General features: G+C 49.5%; 1 protein-coding gene across 2 annotated transcripts; it reads left to right on the forward strand.

Annotated features, from left to right (window-relative positions):
- Positions 1 to 8,995: 8,995 nt before the first annotated feature.
- Ap1m2 (adaptor related protein complex 1 subunit mu 2) lies at positions 8,996 to 24,944 on the forward strand. 2 transcript variants are annotated; one of them, XM_028872591.2, is made up of 12 exons: positions 8,996 to 9,139; positions 11,543 to 11,699; positions 12,061 to 12,128; positions 14,925 to 15,055; positions 15,151 to 15,298; positions 15,384 to 15,510; positions 18,198 to 18,346; positions 18,439 to 18,510; positions 21,301 to 21,459; positions 22,755 to 22,880; positions 23,951 to 24,026; positions 24,541 to 24,944. In XM_028872591.2, exons 1-12 carry the CDS (start codon positions 9,098 to 9,100, stop codon positions 24,561 to 24,563), a joined length of 1,278 nt encoding a protein of 425 aa, XP_028728424.1. In that variant the 5' UTR covers positions 8,996 to 9,097; the 3' UTR covers positions 24,564 to 24,944. The 2 variants fall into 2 exon arrangements, with proteins under 2 accessions (XP_028728424.1, XP_028728425.1); XM_028872592.2 differs by having other exon boundaries at positions 18,204 to 18,346.
- The last annotated feature ends 1,357 nt before the right edge of the window (positions 24,945 to 26,301 follow it).

Raw genomic sequence — 26,301 nt, forward strand, 5'->3', positions numbered from 1 at the left:
TTCTAATTGCTGCACTATCGCTCTGTCTTGGGGTTATTGTTGCAGTGATGAAATACCATGACCAAAGGCAGCTTGGGGAGAAGAGGGTTTATTTCACTCCCAGTTCCATAAAGAGTTCATCATCAAAAACAGTGAGGGCGGGAACTCAAGCAGGGCAGGGGTGCTGCTTACTGGCTTGCTCCCTATGATTTGTTCAGCCTGCTTCCTTATAGAACCCAGGGCCACCAGACCAGGAGTGACAACATCCAGCAGGGGCTGGGCCCTCCCCATCAATCACTAATTAACAAAATGTCCTACAGGCTTGCCTGCAGCCCAATCTAATGGAGACTTTTTCTAAATTGGGGTTCCCTCCTCTCTGATGACTCCAGCTTGTGTCAAGTTGACATAAAACTAACCAATTCACTCACCCTCCAAGAGGAGTTATGGAGCTCACTGGCTAGTGCCAGACTCAGTGAGAAAACTTGTCTCAAAAAATAAGGTGGAGGGGCTGGAGAGACGGCTCCGTTGTTAAGACTATTGGCTGGTCTTGCAGAGGACCCAGATTCAGTTTCCGGCAACCTCATGACAGCTCACAACTATACATAACTCCAGTTCCAGGACATCTGACACCCTCTTCTGACCTCCATGGGCACCAGACATTCATGTGGCATACTCACAAAGGTACAAACAAACAAAAGCAAAAAACAAAGCAAAACAAAAACAAAAAACAAACAAACAAACAAAAAAAACCAAAAAAAAATCACTGCCCAGCCGTGAGGCCCATTAAAAAAATTGTAGCCATGTTTAATATCACACAGCTATCATCTCAGCACTTGGGAGGTGGAGGAAGAAGGACAGTAGTTCAAGGCTAGCCTCAGCTACATAAAGAATTTGAGGCTAGCCTGGGGTACATGGGAACCTGTCTCAGTAAACAAAAACAATTTTCTTTGGTCAGTGGAAGGTTCAACATTGACAGACACAATCTAAAACAAAGAAGTGTTAAACACTTTATGCTGAACGGGAGAAGACATCTTTGCCATAATGTTCTAGAATAAGAAGGGTTAATGCTCAACAGAACTTAGATCAGCAGCTGCTCTGCAGGTGACAGTGCCTGGTGGGACATCCGGGAGACAGGTGATCAAGGGACTGTGGTTCACTGTGTGGGGACTTGACCTCTGCCCCTTTAGTACTTATCACATTTAAGAATGGAAAGTGGGGGGGCTGGAGAGGTGGTTCAGCAGTTAAGAGCACTGGCTGCTCTTCAAGAGGACCCAGGTTCAGTTCCCAGCACCCACATGGCAGCTCACAGCTGTCTGTAACTCTAGTTCCAGGAGATTGGACACCTTCACACAAATGCACATAAAATAAAGTTAAATAAGCTTTAAAAAAAAAAAAAATGGAAAGTGGGTTCCAGCAAGATGGTTCAGCAGGTAAAGGCACTCGCCACAAAGTGTAACAACTTGAGTCCCATCTCCAGAACTCACAGGGTGAGAGGAGAACAGAAACTCCTGCAAGTTGTCATCCGACCACCACACGTGCATGGTGGCACAGAAAATGTAAAAGTGCCAAGCAGTGATGGAGCACACCTTTAATCCCAGCCCTCGAGAGCTGGAGGCAGAGTCAGGGTCAGCCTGGTCTACAGACTGAGTTCCCGGACAGCCAGGGCTACACAGAGAAACCCTGTCTTGAAAAACAACAATAGGCCAGGTGGTGGTGGTGCACACCTTTGATCCCAGCATTCAGGAGGCAGAGCCAGTCGGATCTCTGTGAGTTCGAGGCCAGCCTGGTCTACAGAGCAAGATCCAGGACAGGCACCAAAACTACATAGAGAAACCCTGTCTCAAAAAACCAAAACAAAAACAAAAAGAAAAGAAAGAAAAAAAGAGAAAAGAAAGAAAAACAAACAAAAAAAGTAAGAGAAATAGTTAAAATTGAAAATGATTAAAATGAGAAAGAAGAGGGTGTGGCTTTGTGGTAGAACCCTTGCCTAGCATGTGTAAGGCTCATGCCCTCCATCCCCAGATACTGCAAAGAAAGAAAGAGAGAAAAGGAGGGGGAGGGAGAGGCATGTGCTGTAAGAGAGTCTGCTAGGAGAGTGTGGGGTTTCATGGGCTGTGGAAAGAAGCAAAGAGGAGCTGGGCATGGTGTACAAACAGAGCAGAACTTCCAGGTCATCCTTGGCTATACAGCCAGTTTCAGGAAAGCCTGGGCTACATGAAACCATCTCAAAAACTTAAATGGAGCTGGGTGGTGGTGGCCCCACACCTTTCATTCTAGCACTCGGAAGGAAGAGGCAGGTGGATCTTTGAGTTCTAGGCCAGGCTGGTCTACAGAGCAAGTTCCAGGACAGCCAGGGCTACACAATGAAACCCTGTCTCAAACAAAACAAAAAAGAGAGAGAGAGAACGGATCCGAACACTCTGCCTGAGGCCAACCCAGGGCCCAGGTGCCGATCCTGAGAAACCCACAACTTGGAGGTGTTGGTGAGATTGCCCTACTGAACAACCTGCTCAGCTGAGATCCATTCAGGAGATGAATTCAGAATCCTGCAGCCTGCAGTCTGAGGAAGCAAGATCAGCTGAGGAGTTGACGAATGAGCAAACCGTGAACTGAGAACACAAAAGAAGGCACTGCCCAGCCACCGAACCACATCACCAGAATCATAAGCCTACCCTACACCGCCTGGGAACATCGAGGAGTTGGGTGCACATTACCATTTATTTGGCTGAACACTGTTGTCAGTGGGAGAGGTGGTATCTGAGCTGGAAGTATAAGAAGGAACCAAACTGAAGCCATTTTGGATAAAACTTCTATTTTGAATACGGGTCAAGTAAAGTTTAAGTTCCCAGACCTCCCTGGGTAACCGACATCACTGGTATCCTGGTTGGCAAGAGGAGACGTGAATGGTGGGTAAGCTGGCAAACTACACTACAGTGAACCAGCCAATGAAGACAAGATAAATGTGCCACAGAGCAGTGTTCCTAGGAAAGTCTCTTACCCCTGAATCCTGATTGGTGGAAAATGGAACTGTAACATGGCATAGATGTTTGCAGTTTTCAGCCTTAAAAGCTCTGTGACATTCTGGAGCAGGGTCACATAGTTCAGCTCCTGAATCTGTTCTGTGGCCCTGATTTATCAGTAGTAGCTTGATTACAATACATTTTTGTCATCTGAAAAAAAAAATGGGTTCTGCAGATTGACTATATGTGACATCTTCCGTAAAGATAGTTGGGTTTTTGTCGTCGTCCCTCCCAGTCGGTAAAGGTAACAGCATCACAGCATCATTTTTGGGTCAGTAGTATTGTGTCTTTGTTTTCTCACTAATCATCAGCTTATTTTTCTCTTGGGTGTCTCTTCTTGATGGGTTTGTTGTCTATCTTCAGACTCTTCATTTGTCTGGGGGTCTCTGGGATGCTGTCCTGGTCAGATGCATTGGAGCAGGAGCCATGTGGGACTTCACTCATTTTCTGAAAAAATACAAGTATAGCCTCACCCTGGTGTTAGACCATCGGGCCCTTCCCATCAATTAGTTTCTAGATCTTTCCATTTAGCATATATTTTATGCTGTGTGTCCTGTAGGGCAAAATGCTTTTTGGGCAATAGAAGCCTTATGCTTGTTTTGTTTGTTTGTTGTTTTTGTTTTTCGGGACAGGGTTTCTCTGTGTAGCTTTGCGCTTTTCCTGGAACTCACTCTGTAGCCCAGGCTGGCCTCGAACTCACAGAGATCCGCCTGCCTGGGCCTCCTGAGTGCTGGGATGAAAGGCGTGCACCACCACTGCCATATGACGTCTTTATAGCAACTTCCCAGTGTGGGGAAAGAACTCAGAGAGGTTAAGCAATTTCCCCACTGCCACACAGTGAGCACAGGGAGGAACAAGGACTTGAACCCCAGGAAGTGGAACCTCTCCAAGGTTGTGCAGCAGACTCCTGGGCATGGTTTTGGGCAAAGTATATATTTAGTCTTTTAGTTTCATATGGTGTGTTGGGGGTGGCAGTGGATGAGAAGAAACTGAGTTTGAGAAGACATCACATGTGTGCATACATTTGTATGTGAATGACGGGAACAAATAATGGTTTTCAGAGAGACAGGAACCTGGGAGTGCAGGTGCAAAGGAGACTTTTTAAAAAATTATTTCAGGACTGGGCATGGTGGTGCCTTTGATCCCAGCACTTGGGAGGCAGAGGCAGGCAATCTCCAGGGCTCTTACACAGAGAAACCCTGTCTCAAAAACAAACAAACAAAGAGAGAGAGAAAAAAAAAGATTTATTTCATCTTTTCCATTGCACAATTTTCATCCCAGCACTCAGATAAATAGATCTGTGAGTTCAAGGCCTCCCTGGTATACATAAGGAGTTCCAGGCCAGCCAGAGCTATAAAGTGAGCCCCTGTCTTAACCACAACAAGAACATCTGGGGGGTTAGTACAGTTCCTGACACTGATTTTTCAGACAGGGTCTCTTGCTAAGCCTTGAGCTCACCAGTTTAACTACACTGACTGGCCAGCCAGCTCCAGGGATCCACCATGTTTCTACCATGCCTGGCTTTCCCTGTGGGTGCTGGGGATCCAACAGACTTGCACAGCCAGCGCTTTATCCACCAAGCAGTCTTCAAATGGGGTGAGGCGGGGCTCAACAGCCGAGCCTGAGGGCCAGAGTTTGATCCCTGAGACCCACCTGGTGGAAGGAGAGAACCAACCGCTGGAAGTTACTCTCTGATCTTCCCATGTGTGCCCTGGCACAGCCCACCCTTGCCCCTGCTGCCCCATCACACACACAAATAAATAGGTAAACAAAAGAAAAACATAAATCCTTTAAAATAGATATAAAATATACTGTACAAGCATAGGGCTGTCTTCCCAGCACTTAGGAGGTGGAAACTGATGAATCAGGAGTTCAAGGCCAGTCTGCGGTTCATGAGACCCCGTCTTAAAACCATCAACAAGGCCAGGCAGTCGTGGCACACCCCTTTAATCCCAGCACTTGGGCGGCAGAGCCAGGCACGAGTCTCTGAGTTTGAGGCCAGCCTGATCTACAGCGCGAGATCCAGGACAGGCACCAAAACTACACAGAGAAACCCTGTCTTGAAAAACAAAAAACAAACAAACAAACAAAAATCAACAAAGCTCATGATTACAAGCCTGCTGGGCACAGGAAAGCGCAGAGGAGAGGGTCCTGCCCTGGACACAGAGTGGGAGTCAGGGGGACCTCTCCACAGAGAAACCTCAGACAAAGAATGATGCAAAGAAAGCAGGATGGTGAATGTTAAGTCTCAAACCCAGGCCAACTGGCTGAGGTGCCTATTTAACATATCAAAGCAGACCTGGCCTCCTGGTTCTCCCAGCATCCCTCAGTCCTTACCTGTCCAGCCTATGGCTGGCACGCCCTGCCCTCGACTCTGAACTCTCCAGCCCAGGGGCTGGGCTGCCCCTCCCCCAGAGGCTCTTCCCTCTATAATCCAGCCATTTTGGCTAGAGAATTTTGCAATGGGGGTCAGGGGCAGGAAGGGGAAGAAGTCACTAAGTCTGGGGCCCTGGTGTAGTGAAACCCTGTGCCTGAGGCCAGCAGGAAGTTGACCATGCAGGGTTGGGGGTCATAGAAGGTATGACAGGGAGCCATCTCGGTGAGTTAGATTTCTTTAAGGAGGGAAAAGGGAAGGAGGCTGGTAAGTAGAAGCTGGTCCTGGAGGAGGATAAGATGTTTCGGACAAACTGGGACAAAGCCACCACCTCTTGGGGGATGGTGGTGGCTACAGGGCCAGAGTGGGCAGGGCTAGGTCAGGCTGGGCTGGGTTGGCTGAGACAAGACAGAGCTAGTCTGTTCTCTTCCCCCACTGAAGCTCTTGGTTTCATGAATTTTTTAGCTAAATAGGCCTTGAGTTTCAGATTCCAGGGCGCTGGGCCCAGGCTTCTGGGTTCCATTTACCGTGTGAATGCATCTCAGGCCCCAGGAGACTGCCGCGGGCTCTGTGCAGTGCGCATTTAAGTCTGGAGGCCGGAGGACAACTCCCACGCACCCTTAGGAGCCTTCCACCTTTCCTTAAACTGTATTTGATTTGTGTTTGTGTGTGTGTGTGTGTGTGTGGTGTGTGTGTGTGTGAAAGGACAAGCTGACGAGTCGGTTCTCTCTCTGAGACAGGCACCTTTGAGTCATTTCACTGACCACCTCCCCATAAACACACCTTGGTGTTTTGTTCGGTTTTCAGTCAGGGTAACACTATGTAGCCCTGGCTGGCCTGGAACTCACTATGATCTGCCTGCCTCTGTGTGTGAATGTGGGTGTGGGGGGGTGTTGCTGGGATTAAAAGCCTGTGCTGCCTGCCAGCTGGGCTCCACACCTTGTTTTTTGAAAAGGTGTGTATGTGTGTGTGTGTGTGTGTGTGTGTGTGTGTGTGTGTTGTATGTGTGTGTGTGTGGTGTGTGTGTGTGTGTGTGGTGTGTGTGTGTGTGGTGTGTGTGTGTGTGGTGTGTGTATGTGTGGTGTGTGTGTGGTGTGGTGTGTGTGTGTGTGTGTGTGTGTGTGGTGTGTGTGTGTGTGTGTGTGATGTGTGTGTGGTGTGTGTGTGTGATGTGTGTGTGTGATGTGTGTGTGTATGTGTGGTGTGTGTGTGGTGTGTATGTGTGTGGTATGTGTGTGTGTGTGTGTGGTGTGTGTGTGGTGTGTGTGTGTGTGTGTGTGGTGTGTGTGTGTGGTGTGTGTGTGTGTGTGTGTGGTGTGTGTGCGTGTGTCACGGTGGCCAGGCTAGGCTGGCTGGTCAGGGAGCCCCAGGGATCTGTACCCTCCCTTCCCAGCAGGGATGAGGTGAGCCCAGGTTGCCCGAGTCAGCTGATGATCGGGAAGGTTTCGCGTGAGCAGAGACAACCTAAAACCTCAGGGCTGGAGCTCAGCTGGTACAGCGGGGCCCAGCAGGCAAGAAGCCTGGGTTCCATCCCCAGCACCTCACAAGCTGAGCGTGATTGTGCATTCCTGTGATTCCTCCAGCACTGAGGCAGGAGGATGATGACTTCCAGGCCATCTTGGGCTATGTAACAACACAAGCCACAAAATCAGACAATCAAAACTTTACCCTCTTGGAGCCAAACTTCAGCTCCCCATCTGTCAGGGGAAGATAACTGCAGCTCTCCTTTTCCCTCACAGGGTGTTTGTTTTTGTTTTTGTCTTCAGTCAGGATTTTTCGGTGTAGCCCTGGCTGTCCTGGAACTCACTCTGAAGACCAGGCTGGCCTCGAACTCACAGAGATCCGCCTGCCTCTGCCTCCCCAGTGCTGGGATCAAAGCCTGTGTCACCACCACCCAGGTGCTTGGAGGCTGTAGCTTAGCTGGTAGAGCGCAGGCTATGCATACACAAACCCTGGGTTCCATCGCCACCGCTGCATCGTGTCAGCGGACTGTGGTGGGGTATGTATGTCATCTGGGCACTTAGAAGGTAGAGTCTCATCAGGAGTTCAAGGCGGTCCTTGGCTGTATCGGAAAGCCTGGGCTCCATGGACCTTTTTTAGAAGGTCCATGTGTGATTATCTGTCGGGTTTCTTCTTGGGGGGTATTTATGGCAAGCCTGAAGACCGTGCAGCGACTAGGGAGCAGGTGGGGTGGAAGAGCTGGAGTTTAAGGTTAGCCTGGTTATACATGGAGGCTCCCAACAAAAACGTTTTAAGGGCAGGGAGTGTAACCCAGTGGTACAGCGCTTGCCTGGCACACGCAAAGGTGGGCCTTCCGCCCCACGGGACTGCAAAAACAGCTAGAACAACAGGATTGTGACTTAGTGACCTGGCTGTGTGGCCTTGAGCCAGTCTGTGCTCGGATTCTTCCCGGGTGGTGGCTCTTCAACTCTACGGACCGGCGCCCTGCCTCTGCTTTAGGACAATTCCCGCGGGCGGTTCTTGTAGCTGATCTCTGACTTTTCTTCATCTGGACTCCTGGCCTGATAAAGGTCTGAGGCTGGCTAGCGGACCGGGTGGGGTGGGGTGGGGTGGGGTGGGAGGGTGCGGCAACGAGGCCCAAGCGGGCTGTGTCGCCCCCTGACGGCCGTGCGGGGAACGTTTCTTCAAGAGCACCACGCCCCCGGCTCCGGGGAGGTTTGGGGTATTCCGCCCCCAACCCACCTCCGCGACACGGTATCCCAGAAACTGGAGGGTAGAGATAGGATGATCTTGAGTTTAACGCCAGCCTGGGCTATTAAATAAATAAATGAAGTTAGAAAACAAAAAACAAAGTCGGATACGGTGGCTCGTGCCTGTAATCTCGGGACTTGTAAGACTGAGGCCGGTCTGAACCGCACAATGGCCAGGTCATCCTCGGTTATCTCAACCTTCCTTCTGGAATTAAAAACAATACAAAAGCAGGCCAGACGTGGTGGAGCCCTTAATGCCAGCACTCAGGAGGCAGACGCAGGCGGATTTGAGGCCAGCCTGGTCTACAGAGCGAGTTCCAGGACAGCCAGGGCTACAGAGAGAAACCGTGTTTCAAAAACAAACGAACAAACCCAAGGTAGTAAAATGTGTAGTGTGAGTGAGTGAGAGGGGCTAACATCACTGAGCATCTGGTGGTGGGCGCTGGGGCGCGGACAGAATCTGCTCCATTCGTGCCCGAGTGAGTCGGGGCAAAGTCCCGCGGAGACTGGCACGTGTGGGCGAGAGAACAATACATAGATAGACTGATGCCCTGGTGCATGGACCGGTGCTTGGGTGGGCGGATGTGGGTGTACGCATGTAAGTGGGTGGATGGCAGGATAGATGGACGGACGGATAAATGGGTAGGCGAGTGAGAGGATGAATGAACAGACGCACGGAGGCACGGTGGGCGAGTAGACGGATCAATGGATCAATGTCGTGGGGGCCTCACCGTCCACCCAGGCATTCTCGATCGCCGAGAGAAACTGAGACAGAGCAGCTGTCACACCTCAAGTTCTGCCTTTCCCAGCTCCTGAAGCAGTATTGGCGTTTGCTGCCGACCACGCCGCTCACCTGGCGGCCTCCCCTTTAAGACGCGCTCACCTGGCGGCCTCCCCTTTAAGACGCGCTCACCTGGCGGCTCACCTGGGTGAGCGCGCTTCCGCAGGAAGAAGGAAGCTGCCCTGCCGCCTCTGCCTCTCGCTCCGGCTTCTCAGCTTCGCCGGCCGCCACCATGTCGGCCTCGGCAGTCTTCATTCTGGACGTCAAGGGCAAGGTGAGGCAGGGGGCGAGGGATCGAGGGACCCCGGGAGAGGCCGCGGGCCCAGGGCGCAGGGCCCGAGCTGGGGACCCACCCTCTCCAGCCAGCGTCTGTGGCGAGGGGCTCCGCTTCTTGCCTCAGTTTCCCTGAGTGTAGAATGGGAATAAGGACGATCCCTACCGTATGAGCGCCCTGAACCAGTGAGCTCAGCCCTTCTGCAAAGCATGGCGCTCGTGAGTTCGCACAGTGACTAACTGGAGTGGAAGGAAGGCCTGGACTGGCCCCTTGCAAGCCGCCCGCCCTTCTCCGGTGTCAGCCAGAGCGGTAGAGGAAAACAAGAGCCCTGCCATAAAACCACAGGGCCGGGCAAGGGCCTCAGTTGTGAGCCGGCGGGCTTCGCTCCCAGAGCACTGCATGGACACCCGTACCCCAGCTTTGGGCGGCGGAGGCCGAGGGCTCAGGAGACCAGGGGGTGGGAAGCTACATGACACACTGCCCCAGAGTCAAACAGGCTCAGCGAGTCAAGGCGAGGTCCAGGCTGCCCAGGCTCGGAGTTTCAGCCTCAAACCCAAGCAAGCAAGGGGAAGGGGAACAACCCACAAGGTTGTCCTCTGACCGCGTACACACCGGCCACGGACCCACACCGCCTCACACACATCATGCACACACAGGAAATAATGGTGCATGTAAAAACAAAGGAACAATATCGACAACGGAACCGGACGGCAGGGAGGCACGCCTCGGGAGGCGGAGGCAGGCAGATCTCTGTGAGGTCAGCCTGGTCTACACAGAGAGTTCCAGAACAGCCAGGGCTACCCAGAGAAACCTTGTCTGGAAAAACAAAAACAAACAAACAAAAAATAAGGACAAGAGAGCCATATCTAGTACCACGACCCTGCCATCCTAGCTACTCTGGAAGTTGAGGCAGAAGGATGTCCTGAGCCCTGGGTTCCAGAACAGCCTGGGCTACAACAGAGACATAAAATATCCTTGAACGAGAACAGCTCGGGAGGGGTGGTCCGGTTTTGCTTGTCTACTTTTTGTGGACACAGTTTAAATCCTCCACTTTCTCAGTCTGGAAAATGGAGGCAAAGACACCTTCCTCAAGATGAGGCAGGCACTGAACTCCTTAGCAAAGGCTCCTTCTTCTCTTCCTCCTCAGTGGTGGGGAGAGATCCCAAGCTAAGCCCGAACACCACCACTAAATCACATCCTAATCCTCTTCTTTACTTTTGTTGTTTTGGTTTTTTGTGACAGGGTTTCTCTGTGTAGTCTTGACTGTCCTGGAACTCTCTGTAGCCCAGGCTGGCCTCTAACTCACAGAGATCCGCCTGGCTCTGCCTCCCGAGTGCTGGGATTAAAGGCGTGGCCACCACCGCCCGGCTCTCACTTACTTCTGTCTTTCCACCATGTGGGTGCTGGAGGTGGACCTCAGGCCGTCAGCCTTGGTGGTAAGACCCTTCACCACTGGTCTCTCACAGCCCTCTCTGCTTCTTGTTTTGAAGTGGTTGAGTTACCCAGGTCTGCTTCAGATTTACTCCGTAGCTTAGCTAGGCGGAACTTGCCGTCCTCCTGTCTCAGACTCCACAGCAGCTGGGATGGCAGGCCCTCTTTAAGGCGAGGTCCAGCACAGCCAGTCTTCCTGGTTGATGCTGATTGACTTTCCTCGAAGTGCTGAGGATGAAGCCGAGGACTTCATGCGTGGTAGGCAGTACGCTACCGCTGAGCTGTGTTCTAGCCCACCATCCTTTTTCTTATTTTCTTTTCTGAGCAGAATCTCAGGTAGTCCAGGTTGGCTTTGAACTTACTGGGTAGCCAAGGGTGGTCTTGCACTTCTGATCCCCTGCCTCCACCTCCCAAACCTCTGCCCAGCATAACACTCATTAGTAGAGAGTTGATAGGGCTTGGTATGGACCAGGATACTTTTAGCTGTGGGTCTTGTGCACCCACTTAACAGGCATAAAAACTGAGGCATAGAGGGGTAAACTCTTACCTAGGCCCCTCAGATAACAAATTCTGTGAGAATTAGACACTGAGCATGACATTGTGGCAAACACCTGTAATCTCAGCATTCAGGAAGCTGAGGCAGGAGGATTGAGAGTTGAGACCAGCTGGGGCGCCATAGAAAAACTATCTAATAAATAAGAAAAGAAAAGACAGGCTGCGGATGTAGTTTACTTGGTAGAGGGTTTGTAATCGTAGCTCTAGCTGGGTGGAAGCAGGAGGATCAGGAGTTCAAGGTCATCTTCAGCTACATTTGTATTCAAGGCCAGCCTAGGCGACATGAGGTGCTATCTCACCATCCCCTCCATAAAACAAACTAGAGGGCGGTGTCTATGAGAAAAGAGAATCGACAGCCGAAGGCCCCCGTCCCCAGGTCTGGGTACTGATGGTGACCAACTCCTTTGCCTTCTTTAGCCCCTGATTAGCCGAAACTACAAAGGTGATGTGCCCATGACGGAGATCGACCACTTCATGCCACTGCTTATGCAGCGTGAGGAGGAGGGGGTGCTGGCCCCGCTGCTGAGCCATGGCCGAGTGCACTTCCTGTGGATCAAACACAGCAACCTCTACTGCATCCACCCCGCACTGGTCAGGAGTGCCCAGAACTCCATCCAGAGGGCAGGGTACTGAGAACAGAGTTTACACAGTGTGTGGGGTAAGGGCCAGTAGAAATGGGGTGGGGGGGGCCGGGCATGGTGGCGCACGCCTTTAATCCCAGCACTGGGGAGGCAGAGGCAGGTGAATCTCTGTGAGTTTGAAGCCAGCTTGGTCTCCAGAGCGAGAGATCCAGGAAAGGCACCAAAGCTACACAGAGAAACCCTGTCTTGAAAACCCAAAAGAAAAAAAAAAAAAAGAAATGGGGTGGGGGGCCACAGGGGACTCCTGACACCCCTCCCTCGAAAAGGCCTTGTTCCTTGACCTTCCTGTGCCAGTGGTGGCCACCACCCTGAAGAACGCCAACGCCTCCCTGGTGTACTCCTTTCTGTACAAGACCGTGGAGGTAGGTGCTGGCCTCTCATTGGCTAGCTGGTCTGTCTGTCTGCTCACCCGTCAGTTGCCGCCTTCTGACCATGCTCATTAAAGCCTCCCCACTCTGTTCCCACACCTGGGTGAGGAAGAGGCTCCCCCAGACCCGCGCTTGGGTCTAATCCCACTTCTGTGCTGTGTGACCTTCACGAAGTCCCTTGTTTCTGTGCCTGGGAAGGGAAGGGGAGAAGAGGTAGCTGCAAAGGCGGCCTTGGGGGTGAAGTGATGCGGAGGACGTGTCCCCAGCGGAGGGCAGAAAGGCCCTGAGGTGTGACTAGAAATACACTTACAAGTATGTCTGACGAGAGTTACTTGGATAGAGTAAGTTATAGAGGTTTGGGGTAGGGATTTAGCTCAGTGGTAGAGCTCCTGCCTAGCAAGCGCAAGGCCCTGGGTTCGGTCCTCAGCTCTGGAAGAAAAAAAAAAGTAAATTACAGAGGCTAAGGGATTTGAGCAGAGCAAGATGTTGACCGAGTGCGTCTCCCCTCCCAGGAGATGCAGGCTGAGCATCAGTGTGTTTGGTGCTGGATAGTAGATGTTTTCAGATGTTAGAATCTTTACAGATGTGTAGTGAGGCATCCTGGGAACAGTACCAAAGACTTCAGGAAATGAGTTTGTGTTTGATGTATACATGTATACCTTATCCACCCGGAAGGCTTTTTTTTTTCTTTTTCTTTTCATCTCTTCCCCCTCCCCCCCATACAGGGTTTCTCTGTGTAACAGCTCTGGCTATCCTAGAACTTGCCTTGTAGACCAGGCTGGCCTCGAACTCACAGAGATCCTCCTGCCTCTGCCTTTCTAGTGCTGGGATTAAAGGTGTGCGCCACCACCGCCTGACAAAAGATAATTTTTAAATTTTTAAAAATGTATTTTATTTATTCGTATGAGTGTGCTAGAATGTGTTTCTGTGAACCACATGCCCAAACAGGCTTAAAGAGAGCATTGGATCCCTTGGGACTGGAGTTAAAGGATGGTTGTGAGCTGCCATGTGGGTTCTGGGAATCAAACCTGGGTCCTCTGGAAGAGCAGCCAGTGCTCTTAATGACTGAGCCCATCTTTACAGCCTCTGGAAGGCCATTAAAAAAAAAAGTTTTTGCCAGATGACGGTGTCCAAGGCCTTTAATCCCAGACTTGGGAGGCAGAGGCTGGTGGATCTCTATGAGTTTGAGGCCAGCCTGGCCTATAGAGCAAGTTCCAGGACAGCCAGGAATACGAAGAGAAACCCTCAGAAAACCACACACACACACACACACACACACACACACACAGAAAGAAAGAAAGAACCATTAATGCCTATAGATCCATGGAGGTGGTGGCGTCTCCTGCATCCCTCCCCACGATAGACTGCTGCCTGCTCAGTTTAGTTCAGGTAGTCATGTCTGTGTATTTATTTTTGAGACAGGCTCTCTCGCAGCCCATCCGACCCTGAACTTCCAGGATCACAGGTGTACCTGGTTGTTTTATATTGGAATGTTTTACATTTATTCAGTTCTTGCGTGTGTGTGTGTGTGTGTGTGTGTGTGTGTGTGTGTGTGTATGTGTGCGTGTGCGCACATGTGTGTGAGGCATGGGTGCACATGTGGAGATCAGAGGACAGCTAGCCTTCCAGCACACGATTCTAGGGTCCTCGGGTTTGGTAACAAGTGACTTTTCTTGCTGAGCCATTTGGTCTAGTCTGTTTTGTTTTGATGTTGGCTTTTCCTGAGCTAGAGAATTACATCCATGCACTCCATTTTATTCTTAGCTATTTCCTCACATCACTGGCCCCTATACATCACCTGGCAGATACACAGATTCATGATGTATATGCAGAACGCAGACGTTTAAAAATTTAAGTTATATACTTTATTAAAGATTTATTTACTTTTAATTTTATGTATGTAGGTGTTTTGCCTGCAAGTATGTCTGTGTACCTCATGTAATCAGTGCCTACAGAGGCCTGAATGGAATGTTGGATCTTCCGGGACTGGAGTTACGGACAGTTGTGAGCTGCCGTTTTTGGTGCTGGGAGCTGAACATGGGGCACAGGTCCTCTGCAAGAGCAGCCAATGCTCTTAATCACTGAGCATCTCTCCAGCCCCACACTTTTTGTTTGTTTTGTTTTGTTTAGTTTGTAGAGACAGCGTCTCTCTATTTAGTCCTGGCTGTCCTGGAACTGGCTATATAGACCAGGCTGGCCTTGAACTCAGGAAGACCCACTTGTCTCTGGCTCCTGAGTGCTGGGATTAAAGACACTAGTCACCATACCTGGCCTCCACACTTTTTTTTAGGGAGATCAAGATGGATCAGACCTCTCATTCTAGAGCTTTAAAGGCTACAGCAAGAATATGGAAAGTTCATGGCCAACCTAGACTGTCTCCAAAAAAAAAAAAAAAAAAAAAAAAATCCTGGAGTGTGGCTCCTCAGTAAAGCCCCTGCATAGACTCCTCCAGTGAGGGGTTGGGGGTGTTGCTCATTTGTTGAGTCCTGATCTAAAGCGAGATGCTGGTTTCCTCCAGCCCCTGTATTGTACCCACACCTAGAAAATCCATTCCCACCCCCCTCTGGCTGTCTGTCCAGATTCTTCAAGGTGTAGGTTTCCACTGCTGTTTCTCTCCTTCCTATGCTGACATGTTGGATATGGTTGAACCCACCACCAAGGATCCCTTTTCTTTGTTAAATTGCTCCCTGGGAGAGAGCCTGTCTCTTTGTTTGCAGCCCAGGCTCACAGTAGATGGTTTGTAATTGCTTACTGGCTGGCTGAGTGTGTTCCCTGGGACCCCACGCCCAGGTCTTCTGTGAGTACTTTAAGGAGCTGGAGGAGGAGAGCATTCGAGATAACTTTGTCATTGTGTATGAGCTGCTGGATGAGCTCATGGACTTCGGCTTTCCACAGACCACGGACAGCAAGATCCTGCAGGAGTGAGTGCGGGAAAGGCGCCTGTGACCGGGAGGTTGGTCCCTCTGAGGTAGGTGTCCGTGGTTCAGCTGCAGACCCTCACTGCTCTTCCCAATAGGTACATCACACAACAGGGCAACAAGCTGGAGACAGGCAAGTCTCGAGTACCACCTACGGTCACCAATGCTGTTTCATGGCGCTCCGAGGGGATCAAGTACAAAAAGAATGAGGTCTTCATTGACGTCATAGAGTCTGTTAACCTTCTGGTGAGTTTCTGTGCCTCATGTCCTGGGGGCAGGAGAGGTAACTCTATACCTGTTGACACCCCATATTGGGATACCCCCTTTGCAGGTCAATGCCAATGGCAGTGTCTTGCTCAGCGAGATTGTGGGCACCATCAAGCTGAAGGTGTTTTTGTCTGGGATGCCAGAGCTGCGGCTGGGCCTCAATGACCGAGTGCTCTTTGAGCTTACTGGCCGTAAGATTGGGGGGGGCGGGACCCTTTCCTGGGGATGGGCTAGACTGAGGCCTCCTAGACTGCAGCCAATTCTGAGATAAGTGTTCACATGCCCTCTGATAATTGAGCCTTGCATCTCAGCAGCAAAGGTCACCTAGGAAATGCTTCCTTTGTTAATGAGAGCTGGCTGCAGACCAAGCCCATTTCTGGCCTTGACATTCTAATGTTAGGAGGAGACAGGTTAATAATATTTAAACATCTCACAAAGTCAGGCATAGTAATCCAAGCTGTAATATCAGCACTCTGGAGGCTGAGGCAGGGGAGTTAGCAGTTCAATGTCATCTCCTTAAGTTAGTGGGATCCTTGTGAGATGTGGGCAGAGACAAATGATTGGTTCACTAGAAATTCCAAGGGGGCCAGCCTAGCCTAATCAGCAAGTTCCATGCCAAAAGAGAAATGCTGTCTCAGGAAAAAACAAAAACAAAAAAACAAGGTGGATGCCACCTGAGGAAGGGCGCCTGGTATTGCCCTCTGGTGTCCGTGTATACATGTGCACATACATACAAATGTACACACACACACACACACACACACACACACAGCATAAAATAAAATCAACCAAAGAAATAAAAACCAAGTGGAGCAGAGCATAGTGTTACATAAGGGTGACCCCAGACCTTGGGAGGTAGAAGCAGGAGTTGAAGGTAATTCTCAGCAACTTACGAAGTTTGAGGCTGTTCTGGGCTACATAAGACCCCATCTCAAAAGATCACACCAACACAAAGAAAACAAAAAGCAGGAACGATACAAACAAGAAAAGAAACTGAAGAGATGGCTCAGCCAGTATAGTCCTGCACACCAACATGAAGATCCCAGTTCAGACCCCAGAAGACATATAAAAAGCAGGCATAGGGCTGGAGGGACGGCTCAGCAGTTGAGAGCACTGGCTGCTCTTCCAGAGGACCCGGGTTCAGTTCCCAGCACCCACATGGCAGCTCACAACTGTCTGCAACTCCAAAATCTGACATCCTCACACACACACACATTCAGGCAAAACAACAATGCACATGAAATTAAAAATCAATAAGTAAATAATAAATAATAGCAGGCATAGAGGCCGGGCGGTGGTGGTGGCGGTGGCGGTGGTGGTGCACGCCTTTAATCCCAGCACTCAGGAGGCAGAGGCAGGTGGCTAGGTCTCTGTAAGTTCCAGAACAGCCTGGTCTACAGAGTGAGTTCCAGGACAGCCAAGGTTACATGGTGAAACCCTGTCCCCCAAAACAAATAAACTACAAAGGGAGAGCATGGTGGTCTTTATCTGTTCTGTGACACTGGAGGAATAAGGCAGGAGATCCCTGGAGTGCTCCGGCCAGCCCTGCTTGCCATTTGGTGAGCTCCAGGTTGAATGAGAGAAGGCTCAGCAGGGAAATCTCCACAAACATAGTCACCTGAATGAGATCCCTAAACCCACACAGTGCTGGTGTGCATCTAAATCTCAGCATTCCTTTTAAAGGTTTTATTTATTTGGTGTTTGTTTGTTTATTGTGTGTGGGTATTTTGCCTGTATGTATGTATGTGCACTGTGTCTGCAGTGCCCACAGAGGCCAGGAGAGGGTGTCAGATTCCCTGGGACCCGAGTTAGCTACATACAGATGGTTGTCAACCCCTATGAAGGTGCTGGGGATTGAATCCAGGTCCTCTACAAGAGCAGCCAGTGTTCTTAACCACTGAGCCATCTTTCCAGCCCCATGAAGTCTAAGGGCTACTATGCTCAGTGGAGGCAGAGACAGGAGAATCTTCCAGAAGCTCATAGCCTAGTTAGACTGGATGGCATCGCAGAACAGAAACAAGTGATCCTTGACAAGGCGGAGGGAAGAAGCTTGGCAGCCATGCATCTGTGCTTGTACACATCAGACACACCCACAACAATATGTTAAACATAAGAGGCAAAGTGACTGAAGACACTTGCCAGCAAACCTGACCATCTGTGTTCAATCCCCAGGACCCACATGGTGGAATGAGAGAGCTGACTTCTACAAGTCGTCTTCTGACCTCCATTTGCACTGGGGCAAGCGTGCCCCACCTCCCAAGCAAATAAATAAATGTGATAATAATCTAGGGAAGAAGTTAGGGAGTGATTGATCTTTGGTTTTTAATGCACACATGTACACATGAAACCATATAGTACGTGCATACACATGATATTCTCGGAGTACACACATGCACACAAAGGGAAAATTAGGGCCTGGAGAGGCAACCCAGTGACTTGGGGCATTTCTTGCTCCTGCAGAGGACCTGAGTTCGGTTCCCAGCACCTACAATAGGTGGCTTACAACTATTCACAACCCCCCACACACACTCCAGGAGCTCTGACACCATGTTTTGGCCTCTGTGAGCACCAGCACATGCAGATCTCTCTGATTTGGAAGGCAGCCTGGTCTACATATGGAATCTCAGGACAGCCAAGGCTATGTTAGACCCTGTCTCAAAAAAACAAAATTTAAGAAAAAAAATCCTACTAAAATTTTTAGAAAGATAAACTCGAAATAAAATGAAAAGAGAAAACAGAAGCTCAGGGGTGAGAGGCAGGCCCGGCTTCTGATTCAGCACCACCACTCAGGTCCTGGGGTCCTCTGCAAACCCGGAGAAGGTTGGTGGGGTGGAGCGCACTGCTCACCCCAGGGTCACTCTGCTTGCTCCACTCCGAGTTTCAGGCAGCAAGAACAAGTCTGTGGAACTGGAAGATGTGAAATTCCACCAGTGTGTGAGGCTTTCGCGCTTTGACAATGACCGCACCATCTCCTTCATCCCCCCAGATGGGGACTTTGAACTCATGTCCTACCGCCTCAGCACCCAGGTGAGCCGCGTCCAGCCCAACACAAAGAGGTGGTGGGCGGTAGACCAAGGGCTGACGTCAGGATCTGCGGTAACTGTCTTGTCTGCCTGCAGGTCAAACCCCTGATCTGGATCGAGTCGGTCATTGAGAAATTCTCCCACAGCCGAGTGGAGATCATGGTCAAGGTGAGCTCTAGGGGAAGGCTCCTGGCTGGGCATACAGGGTTTCTGTTTGTTTTTAATTCTTTTTTCCATAATTTTGTGTGTATGGTGTTTTGCCTATATGTATGTCTGATGTGCAAGACTTGCTTGCCTGGTGCCCACAGAGACTAGAAGAGGGCACTGATGTTTGTGAGCCTCCATGTGGGTGCTGAGAATCAAGCTGGAATCCTCTGGAGGAGCAGGCAAACCACTGAGCCATCTTTCCAGATCTATTTTTTTTTTTTTTTTTGAAGGAAGCTCTCACAGTGTAACCCTGGATGAACTCTCTGTGTAGGCAAGGATGGCCTCAAGCTCAGAGATCTGCTTGCCTCTGCCTCCTAAGGGCTGGGTCTAGAGATGAATGCATCTTCTCAGCCCTTATTTATTTGTTTAAGATTTGTTTTTATTTTATGTGAATAGATGTTGTCTTAGTTAGGGTTTGTGGTTTTTTGGGGTTTTTTTGGTTTATTTGGGGGGGGTTGTTGTTTTTTCGAGACAAGGGTTTCTCCGTTTAACAGCCCTGGCTGTCCTGGAACTCACAAAGATCTGCCTGCTTCTGCATCCCAAGTCCTGGGATTAAAGATGTGCGCAACCACTGCTCAGCCTTTAGTTAGTGTTTCTATTGCTGTGAAGAGACACCATGACCATGGCAACTCTTGTAAAGGAAATCATTTAATTAAGGCTGGCTTATAGTTCAGAGGCTCAGTCCATTATCATTACGGTGGGACATGTCCTCCTGCAGGCAGACGTGGTGCTGGAGCTGAGAATCCTACATCTGGTCCACAGGCAACAGTAAGTGAACTGAGCACTGGGTGTGGCTTGAGCATATATGAGACCTCAAAGCCCACCCCCACAGTGACACACTTCCTCCAACAAGGCCACACCTACTAATAGTGCCAATAGCTTATGGGGCCAGTTACATTCAAACTACCACAGATGTTTATTTGCATTTATGTGCGTGCACCTTGTGTGCCTAGTACCCTTGCATGAGAGAAAAGGTTGTTCTGTATCATGGAACTGGAGTTATAGATGGTTGTGAATCGTCCTGTGGTTGCTAGGAACTAACACTGGATCCTCTGCAATAGTAACAAATTCTCTTCACCACTGAGACATCTCTCCAGCCTCATGTTTTTTTTTTTTTTGGGGGGTGGGGGGTTGAGACAAGGTCTCTCTAGGTAGCCCTGGCTGCCTGCAACTTGCCAAATAGACCAGCTGGGCTTCAACAGAGGCCAACTCACAGAGATCTGCCTGTCTCTGCTTCTTGAGTGCGCTGCTGCTGCTGCTGCTGCGCTGCTGCCGCTGCCGCTGCCGCTGCGCTGCCGCCACGCCACCCAACTCATGACATTTTCATAGTTTACATGATGTGATAGTTTGAATGTAATTGGCCCTCATAAGCTCATAGGGAGTGGCATTAGGAGGTGTGGCTTTGTTGGAGTGGGTGTGGCCTTGTTGGAGGAAGTGTGTCACTGTGGGGGTGGGCTTTGAGGTCTCATATGCTCAAGCCACGCCCACTTGCTGTTGCCTGTGGATCAAGATGTAGGATCTTAGCTCTAGAACCGTATCTGCCTGCACGATGCCATGTCCTACCATGATGATAATGGACTAAACCTCTGAACTGTAAACCACCCCAATGAAATGTTTTCATTCATAATTGTTGCTGTGGTCATGGTGTCTCTTCACAGCAATAGAAACTTTAACCAAGACATATGATGTATCATATCTATTTCCCCACCCTCTAATCCCCTCCCAATCTGCTAACCTCTCCCTTCCCAACCATTCCCATTTCTACTTTCTGTTTTTTTTTTTTTTCTTTTTTGTGACCCAGTGAGTTTCGTGGGGGTTATTTACAGGGCTGTGGGCTTTTTACCAGTGACCACACCTCTGAAGAAGGTCTCTCTCTCCTCGGGGCAGGGCCTGGTGAGTTCTCCCTGCTGCAACTGTTAATTGCACATCAATCTTCAAGGAAGGTTGTCAGCCCTGTTTCTAGCTCAGGATGACCTGGAAGTGCCGTTCTCCCTGCTTCCACTTACCCAGTGCTGCCATTATAGTTGTTGGCCGTCACACATGGATCCTTCTTTGTTTACTTGTTTGTTTGTTTTGTTTTTGCTTTGTTGTGTTTTGATTTTTTTTTTTTTCAAGACAGGGTTTCTCTGTGTAGCCCTGGCTGTCCTGGAACTTGTTCTGTAGGCCAGGCTGGCCTCAAGCTCAGAGATTCACCTGCCTCTGCCTCCCTAGTGCTGGGATTAAAGGCGTGCGCCACCGCGCCAGGCCACATTTATTTATTTTGTGTATGTGTATGTGTGTGGGCAGGCACAGGTCAGAGGACAACATGCAGGAGTCAGTTCTCTCTCTCTACCATGTGGGTCCCAGGGATTGAACTCAGGTCCTTAAGCTTGGTGTCAAGTGCCTCTACCTGCTGAGCCATCTCACCAGCCTATTCTCTTTTCTCTGGCCAGGGATGTTATGGGGCCTCTTGAATGCTAGGCATACACTCTGCCCCAAGCTATATTCTCATCCTTTTTTTTTTCTGTTTTGTATTTACAAAAGAGATCTCACTTAGTTGCCCAGGCTGGCCTTGAACACTCACTATAGTCCAGGCTAGCCTTGAATGTTGTGTCTATATCCAGGCTGGACTCAACACTCCCTTTATAGTCCTAACAGGCCTTGAACTTGACATCCTCCTGCATCAGCCTCCAGAGTAGCTGGGATCACAAGCATCCACCTCTAGTCTTGCTCAGGAATAAATTCTTTTTGCCTCCTGCTCTCTCCTGGCAGGCTAAGGGGCAATTTAAGAAGCAGTCAGTGGCCAATGGCGTGGAAATATCTGTGCCTGTTCCCAGTGATGCAGACTCCCCACGCTTCAAGACCAGTGTGGGCAGTGCCAAGTATGTGCCTGAGAAGAATGTTGTCATTTGGAGTATCAAGTCCTTCCCTGTGAGTATTGAGAAAGGCGGGGCCCAGGGTGAGAGGGCACTTCAGTGGTGGTGGGGCCCAGAGAACCTCATCAGTATGCACATGGCAATCTGTGGGGCTGATGAATGGGGAACCCAGGTTATTTCTTGATTGGCACTTGATGTGTGGCCATGTCTGTCTTCTTCTCACGTGGGAGGTGGAGTAGGAGGATAAAGAATTCAGGCTTGCTGGGGTGGTGGCACATGCCTTTAATCCCACCATTTGGGAGGCAAAGCCAGGCAGATCTCTGTGAGTTCAAGGCCAGCCTGGGCTACAGAGTGAGATCCAGGACAGGTGCAATGCTACACAGAGAAATCCTGTCTCAAAAACAAAAACAAACAAACAAAAAAAGAATTCAGGCTTATCCTTGCCTACATAACTACTTCAAGTCTAGCCTAGGCTACATGAGACCCTGTTTGAAAACCAAACCAAACCAAACCAAGGTGGGGAAACTGAGGCCTCCTCAAACAGCATCTCCCTATTCCCATAAGTCCTTCAGGGATATGGACTTGGTTCCTGGTTTTTCCTTCATAGACTCAGCTCATCTGTGAAATGGGATGGATGACAATTGACCCACATTCTCTTTGTTGATGTTTTTAGACAGGGTCTCACTGTATAGCCATTGCTGGCCTTAAACTCACAGAGATCTGCTTGCCTCTGCCTCTCAAGTGCCAGTATTAAAGGTGTGTGTGCCATAATGTCCAATTATGACTCATATTCTCCACATCTGAGCACTGAGCATTTAGTGTGTGTGTGTAGGATTGGTTCTCTTTCCCCACGTGGGTCCCAGGGATTGAACTCAGCTTGGCAGGCTTGGCAGGAAGTACTTTCTTGCTTCTTAATCTTGACAGCCCTTTATTTATTACTGACTTTTTTATTTGTTATTTTATTTATTTATTTGTTTGTTTGTTTGTTTTTTGAGACAGGGTTGAACATCCTGTGCAAGTGTTCTACCACTATTCTGCAATCCTGGTCCTTGGTTTTTGACACAAGGTCTCACTCTGTAACTCAGACTGGCCTTGAACTTGTAATCTTTGATCGTCCTGCTTTAGTTTCAAGAGTAGTTAGAACTATAGGCCTTTGCCATTGAATCCAGCCACTGGAGGATTTGATCTGTTTCCTCCAGACTGAAGGACAAGAGTTAGACTTTTTCTGAGTCTCAGAACACTCTTGACTTTGAAGTCTCTGTAACGGACCTTCTCTGTAGAGGTTGTTGTGAGAGAGATCTGAGAGACAGAGGGTGGTCCAGAGAGTCTGATGCCTCTGTGTGTCCACAGGGCGGCAAAGAGTACTTGATGCGTGCCCACTTTGGGCTCCCGAGCGTGGAAACTGAGGAGGTGGAGGGCCGGCCACCCATTGGGGTCAAGTTTGAGATTCCATACTTTACAGTTTCTGGCATCCAGGTGAGGAACAACGGGGGGGAAGTCCCTATTTTCTTCCCTCTTGGCTTCAGTCACCTCTCATCTCACATCTTATTTATTCATTTGAGCTCTTATTTTATGTGTATCAGTGTTTTGCCTACATATATGTCTGTGTACCGTGTGTATGCAGTACCTGTGGAGGTCAGAAGGTGTCAGATCCCCTAGAACTGGAGTTACAGAGTGTGCAATCCACCATCCGGATGCTGGGACTCTAACCCAGGTCCTCTGGAAGAGCAGCCAGAGCTCTTAACCACCTTTGTTTTTTTGAGACAGGGTCTCACTGTGGCCAGACTGACCTGGAACTCACTCTGTAGACCAGGCTGGCATTGAACTCAGGCAGGACCTGCCTGCCTCTGCTTCCCAAGTGTGGAGACCGGAGGTGTGCACCACACCAGGCATTTGTACTTTGTAACCCAAGCTAGCCGAGGACTCACTCTGAATCTAGGCTGGTCTTGAACCCACTGCACAACCCAGGCTGGCCTTGAACTTATGATATCCTTCTGTCTAGATTCCCAAGCTCTAGGATGAAAGTCATGTGTCCCCATGCCAGGGTGTCCACCTCTTTGTCTTCCCCTAGGGAATGCTGCCTCTTCTGTTCTCGGCTGGGGCTCGTCCCTCTACCTCTCACATTGGCATCTGCTGTCCCCTTGCTTAGTCACTGTTCGCCTCTGCCCTCCCCCACCTGCAGAGTATTCTCCATTCTCTTGACCTGTCCCCAACTCTGTCCTGTATCTTCCTCTGTACTTCCTTTTCCCTACTGGCTTGGATCACTTCCTCTTTGCCCATGCCATGCCCAGAGACTCCCAACTTGTGTCATTTTGTATCCTAATGGGTGCCCTGTATGTTCTCTTGACGTGGGCTATCCCTTTTCCTTCTTAGTCACCTCCCCCTCCCACTATCCCCCCACACTGGGATAGAACTCAGGGACTGGTGCATGCTAGGCAGGACCTTTCCCATGAGTCACACCCAGCTCCTCACAGGTGACTCTACAAGGAAGCTCTGATGCCGAGATACATCTCTAGTCCTTGGCACTCCTTTCTATTGTCTTCCAGGTCCGTTACATGAAGATCATTGAGAAAAGTGGATACCAGGCCCTGCCCTGGGTCCGCTACATCACCCAGAGTGGGGGTAAGAGCCTGGCTTTCTGGGACAGTGAGCTTAAGGAGATGGAGGGCATGTGGACTGATGACTTGGATGCTATGTTTGGGACAGTTCTAAAACTTAACATGTTTAGCCCTAAACCCATCCCTTACCATGGGTGTCAGCTTATAAATCTTTAGAATGGGGTGGCTGGCCTGCTCCACAGTGTCGATAAGGTCTGAACAAGATGCTGATGCTTAGCATCTCTATACAATGTGGGCATGCTGACCAGATGGAGGCTCACGGTGGAACCCATCCTGACCTAAGCAAGATTTTTTTTTTTTTTTTTTGATACTAGGACAGAAATCAGGGCTTTATATATGATAGGTAGGAATTCTACCATCCAGCCACCCCATGTCCCAAGCCTGTATCCCTAAGCATTGTAAAATATTTCCAGGGGTGATTTTGTGTGTTGGGACCCAGGATAGATTTTGTGGGTGTTGGAGGACTCTTTCCCCTTTCTCAATTCTCAGATGGTCCCCCCACTCATTTTTTTCTGCAGATTATCAACTTCGTACCAGCTAGAAGGGAGATGTGGGCTTTGAACATGAGTTGAACATGTGGCTTCCTTCTCAGACACAGCTTCAGACTATGAAGGCGTGTGCGTGCGTGCGTGCGTGCGTGCGTGTGTTCATGCTGGGTTGGGGTACTAACAACACAGTCTTGCTGCCAGTGCCCCACCCCCTGTACCTCCCAGCTGTCTAGGATGGTTGTGTCCCTCAGCCTTGGCGCTCTCCCATCCTGATTTTATATGAAGAAATATAAGAGGACCTGAACTGCCCCTCCCGCTCCGTGAGTGCCTTCTTGCAATGACCTGCCTTGGGCAGCTCTTTTATAGCTGCTGAGCCTAGGCCCTGGTGGCCCTCCATCTGAGTTTTAGGGTGTCATTAAAATAAATCTAACAGCTGTGAGTGTGCTTCTTGGCTATGGACTGGGAATGACCATACTTGGTGGCATGTCAAGGTGGCGTGTCCGCTGACTACTTGCCATTCTTTTTTTTTTTTTTTAATTTATTTATAATATATACAGTGTCCTGTCTGCATGTATCCCGGCCCGCCAGAAGAGGACACCAGATCTCATTACAGATGGCTGTGAGCCACCATGTGGGTGCTGGGAATTGAACTCAGGACCTCTGGAAGAGCAAGCAGTGTTCTTAACCACTGAGCCATCTCTCCAGCCCTACTTGCCATTCTTTTCCACCCGGGAAAAATGGAGGGCATGGGGGCTGATGACTTTGATGCTATGTTTGGGACAGTTCTAAAACTTGACATGTTTAGCCCCAAACCCATCCTTTATCATGGGTGTCAGCTTATACATCTTTAGAATGGGGTGGCTGGCCTGCTCCACAGTGATGATAAGGTCTGAACAAGATGTTGATGCTTCCTCCCTTCATTCCCTATCACTCGCTGGTCCCTTCTGTAGCCACCAAAGGTCACTGTAAAATCTCAGTACATCATTGCCTTGTTTAACCCTGATGCCCTTCCCGTCTTTTTTTATTCTTATTTATTTATGTATGTATACATGTATGTATGTATTTATTTAGAGACAGGCTTTCTCTGTGTAGCTTTGCTCCTTTCCTGCAACTCACTCTGTAGACCAGGCTGGACTTGAACTCACAGAGATCCGCCTGCCTCTGCTCCAAGTGCTGGGATTAAAGGCGTGCGCCACCACCGCCCAGCTCCTTCCCATCTTCTTAAAAGTAGTTATTATAGTGGTCTGCACACTACTCCACCACCTGCTCACCTTCCTGCCCTCCCATTCTCCCTTCCTTATCATACCAGATGCTTTCAAACTTCAGGGCCTTTGCATATGCAGTGACCCTACACTCAGCTGATATCCTAATATTTTTCTTTTAATTTCTTTTCTTTCTTTTTTTTTTTTTCTTTTTTTCCCGAGACAGGGTTTCTCTGTGTAACCGTCCAGACTATCCTGGAACTGGATTTGTAGACCAGGCTGGCCTCAGGCTCACAGAGATGCAATTGCCTGTGTCTTGTTTTTCTGGATTTTTAAATGGAACCTTACTATGTAACCCTGGCTGTCTTGGAACTCACTATGTAGACTGGACTGGCCTTGAACTCATAGATCTACCTGCCTCTGCCTCCAGAATGCTGTGATTAATGATATCTACCACCACACTTGGCAATATAGTTTTGAAAATTAGCAATCTAGCCCAGGATGGCCTACAACTTAATCCTCTTGCCTCAGACTCCTGAGTGCCAAGATTACTAGGTTTAATGGCCTTCCTTTATCACCTCACAACATT

The sequence above is a fragment of the Peromyscus leucopus genome, chromosome 7, assembly GCF_004664715.2.
Source record: "Peromyscus leucopus breed LL Stock chromosome 7, UCI_PerLeu_2.1, whole genome shotgun sequence".
Lineage (NCBI taxonomy): Eukaryota > Metazoa > Chordata > Mammalia > Rodentia > Cricetidae > Peromyscus > Peromyscus leucopus.

What these genes read in the sequence shown, in the direction of transcription:
- Ap1m2 (XM_028872591.2), top strand. Translation starts at nt 9,098, where the DNA reads ATGTCGGCCTCGGCAGTCTTCATTCTGGACGTCAAGGGCAAG. An exon ending in TAGAGTCTGTTAACCTTCTG is followed by an intron (nt 15,299 to 15,383) that starts GTGAGTTTCTGT and finishes CCCCCTTTGCAG; the next exon opens with GTCAATGCCAATGGCAGTGT. An exon ending in CCTACCGCCTCAGCACCCAG is followed by an intron (nt 18,347 to 18,438) that starts GTGAGCCGCGTC and finishes GTCTGCCTGCAG; the next exon opens with GTCAAACCCCTGATCTGGAT.